General features: G+C 42.1%; 1 protein-coding gene across 1 annotated transcript in view; it reads left to right on the forward strand.

Moving 5' to 3' along the window:
- Positions 1-18136, forward strand: part of lpp (LIM domain containing preferred translocation partner in lipoma) — a 185657-nt gene that overhangs the window by 133340 nt on the left and 34181 nt on the right. The window contains exons 8-9 of the mRNA XM_080877289.1: positions 1867-1963; positions 17599-17768. Of these exons, the coding sequence (XP_080733415.1) occupies positions 1867-1963; positions 17599-17768 (267 nt within the window). The remainder of the gene's footprint in view (positions 1-1866; positions 1964-17598; positions 17769-18136) is intronic.

Here is an 18136-nt window from a genome sequence, read left to right on the forward strand (position 1 = left end):
CAATATTGTGTCACACGCTGCTGCCAAAGGACACCTTGTGCGTGACTGAAGCATGCCAGCAGCTCTGACAGTGCCATTATTCTCTCGCCATGGGAACGTAAATGGCCTGTCAGAACTGTAATCATGAATCACGGTAACGTGTTTTTAGTTGCTTTAGCTTGGTTACTGTGCAAATTGTGGCTCACTGTGGAGTCCACCGGAGCTCTTCTTCCGATTCAGAGCAAATGAAACTCTTGGAAGTCATGGTAGCTTCCTTTGTCTTCAGCCGCAGTGCTAATGCTAACTTCTATCAGGACTGCTAATTTACGCACGAGGCGCTCTTAATTGCTTTGTCATTTTTTAAAACGATCGTTTTCATGAATGCCTACTCATCAGTGAGCTCAAGCAGGCCGTCTTCATTTGCAGAGCTGCTGTTAAGAAAATGCTGCTGTGGTGTGCGTTACACTCAATTTTTGGCCCGACAGTCTGCGTTTAGGCATGAGACAGGCCTTCCATCATGAAGTCAAACTGGAGATTACAAGAGATTACAGCATTCTGTTATTCAAAGAACTTAAGTTATTACACGCCTCAGGTCACCAGCGACATTTTGGGGAAAAAAAACATCTATACAAAGCTTTCTTAATCCTTCTTGACACTTTGACAAAAACAGTGTTAAAAACAAATATTTTGAGGAATACCAGCGACTTGAGTGTCGAACTGGCGGGGATGAATGAATTACAGAGGGTGCAATATAGTCGTGTGCACACCTGAGGGTAAAATGCACACAGACGGAGTCGATAACACCAGAAGTGCTGGGTGACTGGATCTGTAATTACGCTCTTGTTCTGCATACAAAAATATGTTTTCTCTAAATCTCCTATTGACCAATCTGATTCCTTTATGTGACCGAGTAAACCGAACGCTTAGTTCACGCTCATCCAGCTCCCAGATGCCACAATTAGGAGCACCTCAAAGGTCAGCTCAGATCTTTGCCCATGTTGCAATATTGAAAATCAAATCTTCTGTAAAGATTCAGTCGGCCCCAGATCTAGGGAAGGTCATCCGAGTGTCGCTGATTTTCTGAAAAAGCTCGGCCACGCAGCGCGAAGAGCGTCGAGTTCAAGCCTCTGGGGTGTCTAAAAGGACACACACGCACCTGTGACGGGATTGCACCGTGAGCCGAAGCTGGAGGGGAGGAGGGGGATTCTCGAAGTCTGAGGATGATTGGCAGAAAATGTCAGGCACAGCACGTCAGCCCCATACAGGCACAGCAGGCAGATGTCAGATGCTGCATGATAAGAAGGAGGGCAGACTCACAAGGAAGAAGAAGAAGTGGCATCTTCAGAGAGTTATGTCATCCTTTCAGACTCTTTCACAGATTAGGCCCCGGCACAGCTCGCACCCGAAATCTTTTTGTGCTCAGAGTATGATTAAATAAGTATCTCCCGACCTATCGCCCAAATGTACGAGACTTAAAAAGCAGCTATCTTCTAATGTTTTCCCCTTCTGTTTCTTCTGCTATCGTTATTTTCCAAACAGAGGGATTAGTCAGGGTCACAGTTTTTTCCACATACTTGTGTTGCACAGAAGGAAATGCTCAACCTTCTGGGCTGCACACCACCGGGGCCTGAGCCAGGGTCAGATATCTCAGAGGGGAAAGGCAGACCCAGGACCGTTGGCTGCATCTTAATTATGGTGAAAGTGTTTTGGTTGACCTTGAGGCCATGCTTCATCCTTTTTACTTATATACATCTGCTATACCCTTTCTTTCCTTTTAAAGCTGAACGGATCACAGATAAGTTTCTTCAGAGTGATGTAAATGTTCATTACCTCTTTGAGGTTTCTCTCCGAGTCACAGCCACCGTATGTTCCTTTCTCTGTTTTCAGGGCAGCGCTCCCATGGCCCACCCTGAAGATGAGCTGGAACGCCTGACCAAGAAGATGCTGTACGACATGGACAACCCTCCGTCCGAGGAATATTTTGGTAAGATGCCAAATCTCATTTCACCAACACCTGATCAGCAACATGCTTTTGCTAAGGAAACATAGATGTAGCGTATGCTAACGTATAAGTGCCTTGAACCTGCATTCTTTTTAACGGTCAGCAGGGGGCGACTTCTTTGGTTGTAGAAAGAAGTGTGACTATATTGAAGTCTATGAGAAAATATGAGTTTGGTTTCTTTGATCTCCAACCCGAGTAAGAACTTTACTAATGAGTTTATGGTCTCAAGTCTTATTGAATGCAACATGATGGTCATTTCGGAAATTTTTATCCCTAATACTGTTAGAAAGGAGGATGTAGATGCTGATCAATCCCTTCTTCATGCTGCAACGGACAAAAAGCTTAGCTCGAGATGTCAAACAGCTCTTCATTCAGCAATAAGTGGACTCAGAGCAGGTTTTATATGCAGTAAATGATATGGACAGTTAGGATGCATTAGTATTTCTTTTACAGTTGATCTGCAGTATATGCAGTTTTTATGACAACTGGAATACCAGGTCATTCCTGAAATTACAGGTTTTTTGGAGGTGTATTAAGTAATATACTTTGCATTTTTCTATATGAATGTGAGACGAACTAAAAAAAATTGCCGAAACAAAAGTCCGAAATGCTGAAAATACAAATATGTACGAAATGCAAGTGATTTAAAATAATAAATTAATAAAAAAAAATTTAACAAAATATTACGACTTGAGTCAACCATTTAAAAACACATTTACAATCTAAAAGTATTCTTTAAGTGTAACACCAAATCCAACCAGCATTGAACTTATTCATATTTTCATTTTAGAAACGAGGTTAATGTAATAACCTGCATTTGTCAGGTTATCACTTTTTAAGCATACAGCAGCAACCTGCATGCTGGCGTGCATGAACATGCTTCGTGTTATTATAACGTTTTTGCTCCTTCTGGTTTAACTAACCAACCACAGAGCTACAGCCTAGTGGAACTAATGAATAGCACCAGCATCCTTATTTTCGTATTGACAGAGCACCGGATTATCTTATTTATTAATTTGGCACCTCAGACGCTTTATTGTCTGCTACACAAAAATCTTGGGAAACATTTTGAAGTTGAATACAAAACTTGCATATTTGCCATATATGGGCATCAACTGACTGTCTTAACATTCATAAAGACAGTTGGATATTTTCTCTTTTATAATATCACAGTGTTTCTTAATTGATTTCTCCCTCAGCCCCTTCCTCCTGTTCCTGTTCCTATTACCAGACATGGTGACAGGATCATTTGCCTTGTCCCTGTTGTGTTTTCATATATGGTAGCGACATATTTGCTCCGTATAGCGCTCGGGGTGATTTAATGTTCTCCCTCAGCCCCGCTTTGCTGCTTGAACAAATCTAAATAGTAATTTTTGCTGTAATTGGATCTGGAATCTCAGCAGTAAGTGTCGCTGACATGACAACAGTCATAGGTGCTAGTAGAAAAGTGGTTAAAATTAGCTCATTACTCACTGTTTGGGTCACGTGTAAGTATTACTGGGAAGAGCTTTGCAGATAAACAGCATTCTTTTTGAAGGATTTCAAAAGCAGTTCTGCAAACATTAGTGCAGGCAGTGTGATCTCATTAGGAGCACTCACTCTGTCATTTTCACTGTGACATTTTGTGAAACTAAAAGTAGAACCAAACAGGCTCCTTAGTTACTTTTAAAAAAGCAAAGAAACTGAGACTGAGTGTCTGCTGTTGGGTTTGATTGCTGACTAGCAAAATGTGGAATTGTGGGTTAAAACGGAAAAACCTGAATTAAGAGTTCCTAGATTCATCCTTATAGTGACGTAAGTTAGGTTGGTATCTGGTTCAGTGGTTGGTAGTAACTATTGGAGATTTTCTGTGTTTGAACTGCAGGAACTGCAGACCATTGTAGTTCTTAGAAGTCAGATTTCAGGACTGTAATTGGTCCAGACGTAAGTGTACGTTTGTCATGATCCTGGGGTTTTCCAGCCTTTTGTTCTCTTGATAGAGTTGTTGTTTTTGTGCGTCTGTTTGAGTTTCTTCTGCCTCCTGTCTTCCCCTGTCTCTGCTATTTTGTTAGACTGTATGTCTCATTGTTTGTCTCATTTCCTGTTTTGCCTTGAAGGTTATTTTCCCATCTCTGTTACCCTAGTTTTATTTCCTGCTTGTTCCCTTTTTGTTTGTCCCTCTTTCATTGGTTTAAGTTTTGAAAACTTCCACCTGTGTCTCATTCCCTCCTGGAACTCTTAGTGTAATTGGTTCCCAGCGCAAACATAATCTTATGTATGCATTAGGATTGTGTAGGTCACCACTTGGTCAAGTTGTGTTGCTAAGCCTTTCTCCATTGCCTCTCCATCACTCAACTTGACAATACTGATTTGTTGAACACATGAAGGCATCATGAAAACCACCTTTAAAGTGACACTGGAAAATAATTGGCTATTGCAACAACAGCTCTTCGTGTTGGCATTAAAAAAGAAGTAAAACACACAGAAATGATCTGACCATGAAGTCCAGGCTTTATTTACGCAACAGGGGAAATGCAACATTAAAAAAGTATTCGTTAATTCGAGAGAAATATAAAAATCTTTGGTTCTCTTAGACCCCATTAAACACAGGCCTAGAAAACAGTTGTCATCATTTGCTAGGACATAATCCCCAGAAACCACTTGTTTGTGATTGGTCGCAAAGAGATGCTCATAATAGCTTTGGTAACTAGCAGATCACTATAACTCGTGGCATCTTTGCTAAGAGCTACTGAAACTGTGAAAACTGCAGTGCAAATCAGAAATGGGCAAAGTTCACCTTCAGACAAAAGTTGTACCTTTTGATTTTCTTTGAACTCTGTTGCACTCTTCAGTTTCATCAGCACTCTTTGGTTGGTTTGCAGACAGGTCGGTGTCTTCCAATAAAACTATGAGCAACCACGGCAATCTGTTAGAAACCAAAGCAATCACAGATGTGTTTTTGGTACAGCACCCTCTTTGTGACCAGTTTCCCCCAGTGACAGCCAGTAAACCAGTAAGCGGTTGGGGAGTATACATTTTTCCCTAGTAACCAAAGTTTTTCAGCGAGTCTCCAATTAATTTGCCAATAGGGGCACAGTGATGAAATGGTGAAAGAAAGGCAACCAGAAGATGTGACTGTAGGTTATAAACCACTGACTATTTATCACATTATTTCAGAGTAAATATTCATGTTGCAAATACAAAGAGGAAAAGGAATATAGAAAGATGTGTAATTCCTGCAGGACCTCCTCGGCAGGTCATTACCTACAGGTAATGGCTCAAGCATTGAACGCAGTGCAAAGCTACCCTGTATTCTTGTTTCTCTTATCTATTAATTTTCATGGTGTAGAAACAGCACTGACTGTTCTTGTCTGGGAAGAAGTCCTCAAGGTAGAGTCTCAGAACTATATCAGTTTGATCAAAGGCGAAAGCACAACTCTGGCTCAAGGTGTAATGAGAACGAGGCACACAGTGAAGGTGTTGGACAGATGAAGGAGATGGATTTTAATATATCTCTATATCTGTGTCCATCTTTTCACAGCATTTCCCCTTTCTCCCCCTGTGTAGCACTTATATTTAATTTTGCTATAATTGTGAAACAAAAATATATATATAACTGCCAGGATTAAACAAAATACCAGTTTTAATACTATTTTGCAAAATAGGATTCAGAAGGCAAGGATTCTGTGCATTTTTATTTCATTTCTATTTTTCCGCCCTCTGCACCCACAGCTGCCAGCGAGTGCCATCCCTCTGCTGCTCTCTTTTCTCTAGCCTTTAATCCCCTTTGCCCTGGAATTAGTTCCCATGCCCATTAGATACCTCATTCAATACATTCAGTGGGACTCTGCAGCAGGCTTTATATCAGCACATAATCACACAGCACACCATGATACCATGTGTAGGTGTATTATAGCTACAGGGACGTGTATTTAACTGGTATTAAGGGATATTCGGCTTCACGTTGGTGCGCACTCATGTAAAGACCTTAATTGGTTCGCATTAGACATAGGTCAAACGGATCTGCTGGCTTAAACAAAGTATAGTCGCTTTACTGAGGAATGGCCTAATTTTTGGGTGTATGTGTTGCAGCCTGGGCATGAACTCTGTGTACTGCTATACCATGCATGCAGTCACCCCCGTTTGCCAGCTCTGAGGCCGACTGGCTGAAGGCTGGTAAAGCAAGGACATGGGGAGTTGAGAAATGGGTCATATGTGAGCTGAGGTAGCCAGAGCAAGTTAGGGATACCGTGTGCATCCCCAGCTGACAGCGTATGTCTGTTACGGGAGCGGAAGAGGAGGAGGGGGAGGGAGGGTCATCTTGTGGTTAAACATGGCGACAGCGATGAGAGATGGGAAGAGGGTTAGGGCAGGAGCCGGAGACTGAGGCGACTGCTGGGACTCATTAGGAGGGAGTTCAAGCGCAGGCAGATGCTGCTCTGGAAATCCACAGAGCCGTCTTCCTCCCCCGCTGAATAATGTACATACACTCAGCACAGCGATGTGAGAATCAGCGCCGGTCCGGCATGTTTCCTTCTGTATATCCAGAGCTGTGGGAGAATTGGTCTCAGAGCGCAAGACTTTTGTAATTACAAAGGATCTAATGACACGTAGGCCTCTTCTTTTTTTGTCGGGGATATTGGGGGAAAGAGGGCTAACAGTTGTTGAAACCCTAAGGCTAGTAATTAACAAGATTAATCAACGTGGGGCTGCGATCTCGAGCGCGCTACTGGACTGGATCATTGTCTTCCTATAGCAAAGTTTTATTGGTGTCACTAATGTCTTTGATGAGCTTCTAATCTGAAACAGCCGTAGTGAGTTTTCATTGGTCCAGAGGGGGTTAATTGAATTGAATTAACGTTATACTCTGGCTCTGTGATGTCACCAGGAAACTTTTCATTAGACTCAGCGGAGCACCACACCATCATTACGCTTTCCTGCTGCAGTCCAGCAATTACGCCGGACAAGTCTTTGAAGACTTTCTGCGGCGACATTTAAAAAAGCAGCCATTCCCAAATGCAAACGCTCCTCAAGCTGTTAAAAAAAACCTGAAAATGATGCACTATAAAAGAACGGCTTTTCTTGCGAGAAACCCAGTTTGCAAGCCAGAAATTCCCCCTATGATTGAAGCTTCTTTGAAAAGCAACTGATTAGTCCTGATTTAGAGTTCCAGATTAGATTTGAGTAATCTGAAAGAGCCTTTTCTCCAAATGTCATCATCCGTCATATTTAATCCACTTAGATTGTGCGTAGGTGTACTGTGTTTGTGGAAATCTAATAAGACACAGCTACTCAGCTTGCAGTACAGATGCCTTGGCATTTGTGCATCAGAGGAACTTACAATATTTTGTCATCACTACATTTCTGTCAACCAAAACCAGGACATAAAGCTGAATAATTGAAAGGATGAGATGCTCTGCATTATTTACAATTAGTGATGATGATACTTATGCAGTGTAGTTCCTTCTGCCGCAGAGAATCTGTTTTTATTTCTGCTTTAACACCCGAATGACAAGTGGAGAATTCCTCCCTGTGATCGCCGACTTTCAGCGTTTCCACTGTATAGAATTAGGAAAACGGTGAAATTTTAATATCCAATCAATATTTATACAGAGCGATTTTTGAGCAGTGGCATAAATGTTATTAACAGACAGTCATTGGAAATTAGCAGAGAGATTCATATGGGCATACTGTACTCCACGCAGGACTCTGAGCTGTCAGGAAAGCCTTTCCTCCTGGTTTGAGCTAGCCTTTGTTTTATGATAAGAGCCAGAGAAGAAAAGGCAGGCTTTGCCATTTTTTCCCCGCATAATGTCAGCTGGAAGAGCCCCCATAATTTATAAGGCACCTCACATGAAAAGTTCATGAGGAATCTTGGAAGAGATACAAATGGCAGTGTAGCTCCAGTGCCGTCCAGAGGAGTCAGAGGAACAGATCGGCTAAGGTAATTGGGTCAGAAAAAGTTTGGGTTCATGCTGCGTGCTCTTGTGGAGCTGCTTCTAATTCTTCAGAACGCAACTGAGCATCACAACTTAATGGATTAATAGGCTTCCAGTTTAGACAGCTTTGTGCGTTGTCTAAGATACTCTGGTGGAATTCATTTGCATTTTACTGAGGTCGCCCTCAGCAACCTCTTAGGAGTTTGCTTTTAGATGTGCCTCTACATGTCATAACAAATGGGATGTGTGTCAGAGTGAAAACCTTTCTGCTGCCTCAAAAAGACGCTACCCCACCGCACTCCACCTCCACAGTCTGAAAATGCCTTTGGCCAACCAGCTTCCCGAAAACAGATAACTGTTTCCACTTAATGTCTGAAGGTGACTCGTTTAATATCGCTTTATTTTTAATATTCATTTAGGGTGAATACAGATGGGGGGAAAGCTCCAGTAAACAAGCAGGTACAAAGTGATAATGCATTAAAATGTCAGCACTTTAAATAAAAGCTGAAAAATATAAGTTGTTTGCAGTTTTAATTGGAACGCTTTTCTTCTCCTTTTCAAATTTCCTTTAATTAACTCCCCGCGTAGTAGTTTTCACAGTTCGTGCCAGAATGGCTAAGAGCTCCCGTCTCCGATTCAGGAATTGTGCTTTTAATCCAACATTACAGTTTTTAATTTAACTCCATTTATGTCAGCCCCACTGATACTGCTGAAACTACCTGCCTCACATTAAAAACATGAAACGCATTAAAAACTAACGCTGTACTGTGAAGCGGCCACACAAAGTGCACCATCGGTGAAATATGGTTCAACGGATCAGGACTACTGGTTGTGCACATGCAGCAACCTCTGAGGCTGAAAGATGAAGCAAATGTGGAAGTGCCAGAGACTGCTGCTGCACAGTGCTGCTGATTTTCCTTGGCTCTGTCTGAAGTGCACCAAAGTTTTCTTGTGCAGGAAAGCCCCGTCTGAGCGCAGGCATAACTGACGGTAAATGCTTACTTGATTTCCCCCTTCGTAGAGACTGTACAGGGAAGGATTATTTTTTTCTTTATGTAACTCAACTCTTTAAACTGTATCAAGGCTTGAAATTTGCATTATTATTGAGATATGGTGAGTTTGAGTGACGGGTAGGGAGGGCTGTGCATTATGATGAAATATTGGATGACAGCTGAACGAATCTCCTACACACTGTTTCGCTTTACATTTATTCACTTACAAAGTTTTGATCCTGTTGACCTTCATCAAGCCCAAAGACAATATCTATCCATTTACACACACACACACACACACACACACACACGCACACATATCCACCAGAAAGGTTCCAGTTATCCATACAGATAATCCAAACTGGTGAACACGTCGCCATGTGTATGCCATTAATTAGATGTTGATACTGATAAAATAACCGCAAGTGACATCTATACAAGCTCTAAAGCTTTTTTTTTGCAATTTCAATAATAAACATCGCTGAACTTATAAATATAAATGTTATAAATGATTAAATAAAAGCTGATACGGACCAGAAAACTGAGCTTTGCTGCACAGCGTTTTCCACAGCTGGCGTAAAGGAGCACAGAACAACCGTCAGTGCTCAAAGTAAAGCCCAGAGTCCGACGTTGCTGCAACAGTTTAACAGTGTGTTTGGGCTTGTAAACCTAGTGTTTTATATTTTATGCATTATTGTCTTATTTTTTTATGTTCCTAATTAAACATTCAATTCAGTTTTATATATATAGCACCAAATCACAGCAACAGATGCCGTAAGGCCCTTTTTATAGTAAGGTAAAGACCCTACAATAATACAGAGACAACACCAATAATCAGGCCACCTCCTGTGAGTAAGCAGTGGGTAACAGTGGAAAAGAAAACCCCCCCTTTTTTTTTTTTTTTTTAAAGGACGAAACCACCAAGAGAACCAGGCTCAGGGAGGGGCAGTTGGTTGGCGATGAGGGGAATAAGACCCCCAAAATTGCTGATGTTTCTCAGCTTTCCCACACAGTCAAACTCACACAACCCCTAATCACAAACACTTTTGCATGTCAAGGCGGATCAACAACAATCAGGGCAATTAATAACTAAATACATTAAAAGTAAGATGAAAAGTAGAATAATAATAATAATCTTTCTGTGGTTGTTCATTTTTAATCTAAGTGAGCCCTATCAGCACTAAGTGAGCTGAGGGAAAAAGCAGTACCATCCATTTAAAAATGGTTCTTTAATGTGATCATTATATAAACTATTAATTCACTAAATTAAACTTAATAATGCCCTTTACTGTGGTGCACTTCGTTATAGGTATGTCAGAGTTTGCTCATCAGATTGGTGCCAACTGACCGCTAACTGTCAGTTAAGCCTGTAGACTGGACCTCTCCACAGTGTTTATGGCCTTCTCTGACAAATACTGTGGCTTACCATTAACTAGTCCGAGTCTGTGCTCCAGTCCCGATGTGTGAAATTCTAGTATTTTGTTTGTACGCTTTCTGACCAAGCTTCCTAGTGCTCATGTCGGTCATCTAAAAAATAAATGAGGCTTCAGTGGGTGACATCTTTATTAAAACAACAGCAGTTTGTTTGCTCTGCAGACGTTAGGTTCTCATCTGTGTTATTACTGGCAAAGCAACAGTTCACTCATTGTACTGTTATACTGCACTTGATGTTACCATGGAAACCACAGGTGTTGCTAAATCAACCAGAACTGAAATCTTAAGGATTATAAGTTTAAATTGAAGCATTGAAAGAATTAAAAGCAAAGCATTTGACAAAAATCTCCTAAATCCATTGTGGTTTCAGCCCTTTTTTCTATGTGAGGACATCCTTCAGGTACAGTGGCTAAGTGTCCACTTTGTTGTGCTGTCTTGGACTCTGTGTATATGTACGTTGGAGCAGTCACAACGAGATCGAAAAGCATAATGCGGCTGGAAGGAGGTCACAGACCACCCAGGGGGAGGAGGGCAGCATACGAGGCAGTCTGGTGACATGGCAACTTGTCTAAAGCCCATGCATCACTATACCACCTACAGTGGATTATAATGTACGACTGCAAGAGGCTGAATTGTACGACACAATACCCACGGATGATCCATCATAGCTGCCTTTTATAAGAAAAATGCTGTATGCATGTCAGTGTGAGGCTGCGGATTTGACTTCTAAGACCCTTTTTCTCATGTAAATAACGTGAAATGCTTTGAATCTTAATCTGTAAATAAATTTGCCAGATTGTAGAAATTCCACAAAAACCGACAGCTCTGCTTTATTTCAACTGTCTATAATTCATTTCTTTTATGAATGAGATCTTAGCAGTTTTTCTGCCATGTCATCATCTTGTTTGCAACTGATTTTCAGTCATTTGTTTCTATTTTGAGCAGGGGGGGGGTGGCAGAGGGTTGCTGGTTTTTCAGCTCACCAGAGTTTATTGGTCCTCTTCGCTCTCATTATCTTCACTGCCGCTGACCTCGCCGCGCTGCTTTCTAGTTTCTCAGCTGATACAGCGTGCCAGCATGGGGCTTCTTTAGCCGGCGACAGTAGCCCGCTTTTTGGCAGCGGTTCACGTGAGGTGACCATCCCCTCTACAACTGCTCTCCCCTCCCCCGTCCTCCCCCGCCAGGCTCGGCGCTTGCTGTCCTGCCTCGTTGAGACAGCTCCACTGAGGCTTGCAAGATCAGCTGCCGTGCGAGCCCAGCTGAGGCTTCCAGGCACTCACGTTGCTAGATTTCATTTGTGAGTGAGCGTTTGACCTCAGGAATGAGTAGACATCCGCACGCTCATGCACGCAAACGCAGGCACACTTACGAGCGCACGGCCCAGTGCGGATAAACAGCACATCAACACACGCGCGCTGCTTGTACAAATATTGTGCTGCAAACACACTTACCTGTCCCCCTGCCTCTCCCCGCTTTCTCTCTCTCTTTCACCCCATTCGCCAGCCCCGCTCGCTCCCTGGCACCCCTCCACGTCGTTCCTGCCAACCTGCTTCTAAAACATGTAACCTACACCCAGCCCCCACCCCCACACCCCCACCCCTTCTCTGTGCCGCCGTGGGCCCTGACAGGCTGAGCTGTAATGCTTAGTGGCACAGGCTCGCCTATCCTCCATCCTCCACCATCGCCGCAGCAGTTCTGCAGATTGCTATTTGCTGACATTGGGAATGATATTAAAGGCAGGGGTTAGGAAAGAGGCATTCAGAGATTGAAGTGTAGCGATGACAGCGATTTCTCTTGTCATTCCAAGGAAACTGAAGGCCACAGCATTGTCAGGCAGCATGGAGGGCAATCTGAAGCAACAAAGTAGATTAACCTAGAGGGGAAAGAGACGAAACAGTGCACAAATCACGGCCTCTGGCACTCGAGTAGCTAGCAGTCACACTCCTAATGTGTTCGACAGACTTGCTTCCTACTGTCCTGTTGTTTATGTCTCCAAGCGTGAAGAACTTGCACAACTTTGTGCGCTTATTCAGCCTACCTTTTTCCAACTTGTCACAGTAAATTAATGCTGTTTTGTAGGCTTTTTATTAGCTGTAATGCAAGACCATTTCTAATTGTCATGTGATTGTTCGGTGTCTTTTAATTCTATTTATTTTAACCCTTGTTTTTTTTTTTTTTTACATTTTTTATTAATATCAAAACACAACACACACAGTTTAGTTAGATGCTTTTTCTGTTTTTACCACCATGTCTATCAGATGTTTTAATCCAAGCACAAAACTTTAGTTGAAGTCCCAAAATGGATTTTGCGGTTCTTTTATTAGTTTTGGATACGAGCTGCAGTCGCTGGCTCTGCCTTTGGGGTTTGCAAGGGTTGCGCCAGCAGAATTGTATTCTTTAGTAACATAGTGCGAAAAGTTTGGTCTCCCACAAAAAGTTCCTTGCAATCCTTCTTTACATGCACGATCTTTGATTTCTGACGATGTAAGATCAAATTGAGCTGCAAGTGTGCTCCCTCTCTGCCTTTCATGCCGCTTCAATATCACGGCGTGAAAAAACAAAGAAGGCAAAGACTGAGGGAAATCTGAAGCGTTCTGCCACTCAACATTCCCCAATCCCAAACAACAGCGTCTCACTGCCACTACAAATACATTAGAAATCAATTATTTATGGAACAGAGTCAGGGCCTCTTTAATCTTTTCCTTTTATCCAATTAAATTGTCTAACCATTCTAAGCCTCTATAGCTCACAGGGAATGTGCCTCGTTTTTTTTTTTTTTTTTTAAGAAAAAAAGAAAGAAAAGAAGAAAAGATTTTTCTCTTCAGTCCTTCTTTTGACTTTCGATGTAACAGAGAAGAGACACTTCTGAGGGTTGAAGAATGAAAGGAAAGAAAGTGAGTAAAGTGTAAATGAACTCCCCCCTCCCACCCCGTCACCATTGCATTGGTTCTACAGGAAGTATTTGAAGTTTTGATATCAAGACTCTGGTTCCATTCCCCGCGCAAAGGGACGCTGGGGAGCGGTGAGGCCTTTCATGATTCCTTTATGCCCAGCTGAAATAGTTCGAAAGTATTTGGGATCATCTCCACGGGGGTAAATACGATGTTGCTTCAATTTCTGTCCTGTATTATTCAAGAAGTCAATTGAAGTAGTGTCTAAAAATTGAAAATGCTTATTTCCATTGCACACGTGTGAAATTATTGATGTAAAACACAGCACTCGTCTCCATTATCGTACAGTAAGACTGCTGATAAAAGCAGTTACAGATGCATTGAAAGGCTTTATATTTTTACAGCACCGTGCTCTGACTCTCAGGGTGTAGAAAAGATATCTGGATCTGAAATAGACCGTCAGTTTCTCTTATTTCAGTTTAAAATGTGTATGTGAAGATGTAGCCTGTCTCTCAGTGGTGAAGAATCCCTTCAAAAAGTTCCTGGATCCAGATCTGAATGGAATTACTTCTAATTTGCTCAAATTGGTAGAATTTTATAAATATGTCCACGGCTTTTTAAGTAACAAAACGGTCAAAAAAACCTTAGCATATAACCTCTTTGAAGAAGGTAAAAACTAGATCATCATTTCCATCTGCGATTTTCGTCGTGAGAGAACACGAGGAGCTGGAATCCAAAACACTTATTTCCTAACAATTAAAATCAGAGCTTAGGAGATGAGTCAGTCAATCAGTTGAATGGATCGACCATTATTATAGTAATCATGTCAATAATCCAGCAAGAAATCTCTGGTTTCAGCTGCTCTAGTGTGAACTACTGCTTCTTTCCTTGTCTAACAGAGAAAAAAGGGAGCCGGCTGATTATGTGTGATAATAAACAGTTGTATACACAGTTGCATTAAAACGCTGCCTTTAGCTTGTTATTAAAATGTGAAATGTATAGGAATAGAAGGCGTACAGTAGTTTGAAAGAGGCTCAGATCTGCTGCTCTTTGTTCCACGCTGATGTGAAATCATGTGTGGGCTGCGCACAGCATGGCACGGCGTGTCTGTGGGCACGCGTACACTATATGATACATGTGTCTGTGTTTGTATGTACTCGTCTACACGTGTGGCATGTCAGACGCAGAGGGATGTTTTGTTTTTTTTCTTCCTGTGTGTGTGTGTTGGTGTGAAACTGTGTACGCTGCACTCGCAGCCGTGCACAAATAGCTCCTGAGGGCCTTCGCAATCACAGACTGCCAAAAGGAAAAGGATTTCCGAGAGGTTTCCTTCTCGCTATTTAAAGTGGGAGCCCTGTGGGACATGTTTGGCATTCTCATCCACTCACTGAAGATGGCCTGTGATCTGAAGCCACTAACAGGCTCGGCGTGCTCCGTCTCTGTCTCTCACTCCCTCTCTCTCCCTTTCTCTTTCCCTCTGGTTCTCTGAAGTGATTACCCTGCTTGTGATTCCACTGACACCCACATGTCCCCCCGAGACGTGCCTTCACTAGTTTGTTTAATCTGCCTCCCTGTACAGTAGGTAACACAGCCATAATTGAGGTGTGGATAGAGCTGTGGGAGCAGATGAAACCGGTGGCAGGCTTTATGAAAACCTGTCTGCGCTATAAGTCGCCCTGGATGACAGAAGTCGCTAAATTAATGTACAAAATGCTGCTGTGACAAGAATTTTTAGAAGGGAAATGTCAGTTTCCTCATTCAATGAATCCTGAGTCATCTAATACAAGAAACAAAAATATCTAATGTTCAGTGTTCTAATAATGATTTCAAAATGTTGCTGGAAAAGGGGAAAAAAAGTTGTGGATCCGCTCATTCTTTAAGCAACTTCCCCCCATTTGCAGTGATAAGATAATGAGTTATGTGACATTAGAATACCATTTGCAAGCCTCGCAGTCAAGCAGATATTTGATCTCAGCAGCATATGACTTCCAAAAGTTGTGCTGATACCTGAGACAGAATCCGCTTTACACTCCGTTTGAATTTTTGATATGAAAACAGCAAGTGGAACTGTGAAAATGCGAGCATCAGATACTCTATCTCCCCCCGGTTAGTGTCTCGCCTCTGTGTGTAACACGCTCGAACCGCTCTGTTCAGAACATACAGAGTGTCAATCATCGCCCAAATCAGCCTTTAGATGAAGCAAAAAATGAAAAGGGAAGGAAAATGATCCACAGAACTGAACTTGAATTAATTAAATATACTGTATCAAGCTTGCTCTGTGAGATTGCATCTGTCCTCAGATGTGTAAAAAAATAAAACATTCTCAGATATCTTTTTTTAAACCCTATTATTGTAAGATACCAGTAATTAAATTGACAGTGTTATTAATTGGGTTGAAGATAACTTGCATTGAGTCGAGGACATCTTAAACTCAATTAAAGATATCTCCAACTCAATTAAAGATATCCAAATGCCATGTCCCGCAATATGCAATCAGCCTCTTTCTGGAGCAATAATATCAGTTCACTTGTGCCCCTTTTACAAAGACTTCGTTGTACTTCTAAAGTTTTCTTTTATCATTTAATGCTCAACTTTTTAAACAGATGTCACTCTTTGGTGATGTGTATGCTTTCTTTAATGTGGCATAATTATATTATTTAATCCTTCCTTATCCAGTGTTTGAAATAGAAATGAAGATTAGACGCCCCTGATGTCAGGAAATGAAGCCTTTAAAGGGACAGCTTCCAGCTTCGTGGCACGAGGGAGCGCGAGGTGACGCGTGGACAAAAGCTCGGTCTACGGATCCTCGATTTAGATGTCAAAACACTTTTAAGTTCAACGCTCAGTTGTAGTTTCTCAAGTTCTTGTTTTCCTTTTTTGGCTCTTTGCCGGCTGCTCTCGTTAGTAGAATTTACTTAACGCTCATATCAAATTACTATAAATTCAGTGGCTCAACTTTCCTCTTTGTTTACTGCACAGTGTTGCTGATAAATGTTGGAAAGCAGGTAAACGTTGTCACCTTTTGGTTCACTGACCAATTCGTTTTCTTAATTCTTCATGGATCCTTAGACTTATGTTGAGACTCCCATTGCCAGAGTCCTCAAAACTAACCATAAGGTGGGAATGAGGTGCGGCAGAAAAAAATGCCTTGGGTGGCATGCTTTCACACTGGTTAGCATTGTCGCCTTACAGCAGCAAGGTTCTGGGTTTTCTCAGCTTTCCAAAGGCATGCACGTTGAGCCAACTGTGATTCTAAAATGTCTGTAGGTGTTGATGCAACTGAGAATGATTGTTTGTGTCTCAGTGTTAGTCCTGGGATGTTCTCTTATTCATGCTCAGTGTCACCTGGGATGGGATCCAGCTCCCCCGCGATGTGAGGTGGGTATATACAAATCTTTATTTAAGCAGGGAGCCTCATTCAGATTAAAATCTCTTTTACAAGAGAGATCTAAGCAGAGCCTTCAGCAGAGGCTTTAGTCGCCTTTCTTTCAGCTGGCTTCAGGGGTCACTGCAGCCAATCATCACAGTTTCTTTTCTGTATGTCTGATTTTACACCAAATCCCCGTCCTGATCAGAACCATAACCATTTATCCGGGCTTAGGTCCGGCACTGGGATTGGCTTGTGAACCCAACCGCTCACCCACCCCTTCGTGGCTGGGCTAATCAAAGAATCATAAAAGACACTGGTTTAACAACCTCTAGGATTTCTAAAGGGAGTGAAGGCTTCATGGCTGTTTAGAGTTCATTCCGTCTGAATGTCGTGTGATACCTGAAATCAAATCTGCCAAGGTTTCTCTACACATGGGGAATAGTTAAGGTTAAACTTTTATTGGTTCTTGAATTGCAGTTGCAGAATTAATTGGAAAAGAAAAATGGATGAATGGATGTCAGAGTTTAAAGCGCTGTCCCATGTTTCTCATCAAAGTGCACACCGAGAGTTTTAGCTGTGTTCTTTCTTTAATTATTTTCATGCACAGATTCCCACTCAAAGAACAAGAGCCATTGTTTGTACTGCTGGCATCGTGATGCTTCTCTGCAGCTCTACATTGTCCTCTCTTTGTATCTGTTACCTTATATATACATGATCCTTATTTTCACATCTTTCTAATAAACCTGTTAAGAGTGTTGCTTTCGGCGTGGCTGCATTTTAGGCTGAAAGTAAGAGATTTGCTGCACTGTAGGATGCCGCTCACAAGGTCAAGCACCAATTGCAGTGAATGGAAGCAGTCACAGGTTTCAGCTCTCCATTACAACCACATTTATGTTGTTTGCGCGTTATTCTTAGCCTTACTGATCACTGATGTTATTTACTTTAAGAAGTGAAAAATCTGTGGTTTTAGAGGGAATCTTTTCTCAGCTTCTCCTCCTCTTCCTCTCCCCAGGGCGCTGCGCCAGCTGTGGAGAGAACGTAGTGGGTGAAGGCACCGGCTGCACTGCCATGGACCAGGTCTTCCATGTCGACTGCTTCGTCTGCATGACTTGCAGCACCAAGCTGCGTGGAAAGCCCTTCTATGCTGTGGAGAAGAAGGCGTACTGTGAGCCTTGCTATATTGTAAGCAGCTTCCTTTCTTTTAAATCCACCTGCCTCAACACTTCACTTAGCCTCACTACATGCGTCCGCGTTTTAAAAGTGCACATTATATCATCGGGTATCGCTGTGCCTGGAATGTTTCATAGGTTTCACTTCAGGCAACCACATTTCATTTCATCAAAGCCCAGAGGGCTGCCACCTCTCACCACACACACATTTTCATTTCCTCTTCTTTATTGGCTTCGTTTTGTTTTTGGTCATTCAGTGAAACTCTCTTGTGTCTCTTTTCCTGAATGAACTTTCGTCCTGTTACACAACTAATGTCAGCTGGTTAGCAAACAAGTTTGTTCTTTGAGCTTGTTTTGACATTCTCAAACATCTTTGACTAA

This window comes from Rhamphochromis sp. 'chilingali' (genome assembly GCF_963969265.1).
Source record: "Rhamphochromis sp. 'chilingali' genome assembly, chromosome: 3".
Classification (NCBI taxonomy): Eukaryota; Metazoa; Chordata; class Actinopteri; order Cichliformes; family Cichlidae; genus Rhamphochromis; species Rhamphochromis sp. 'chilingali'.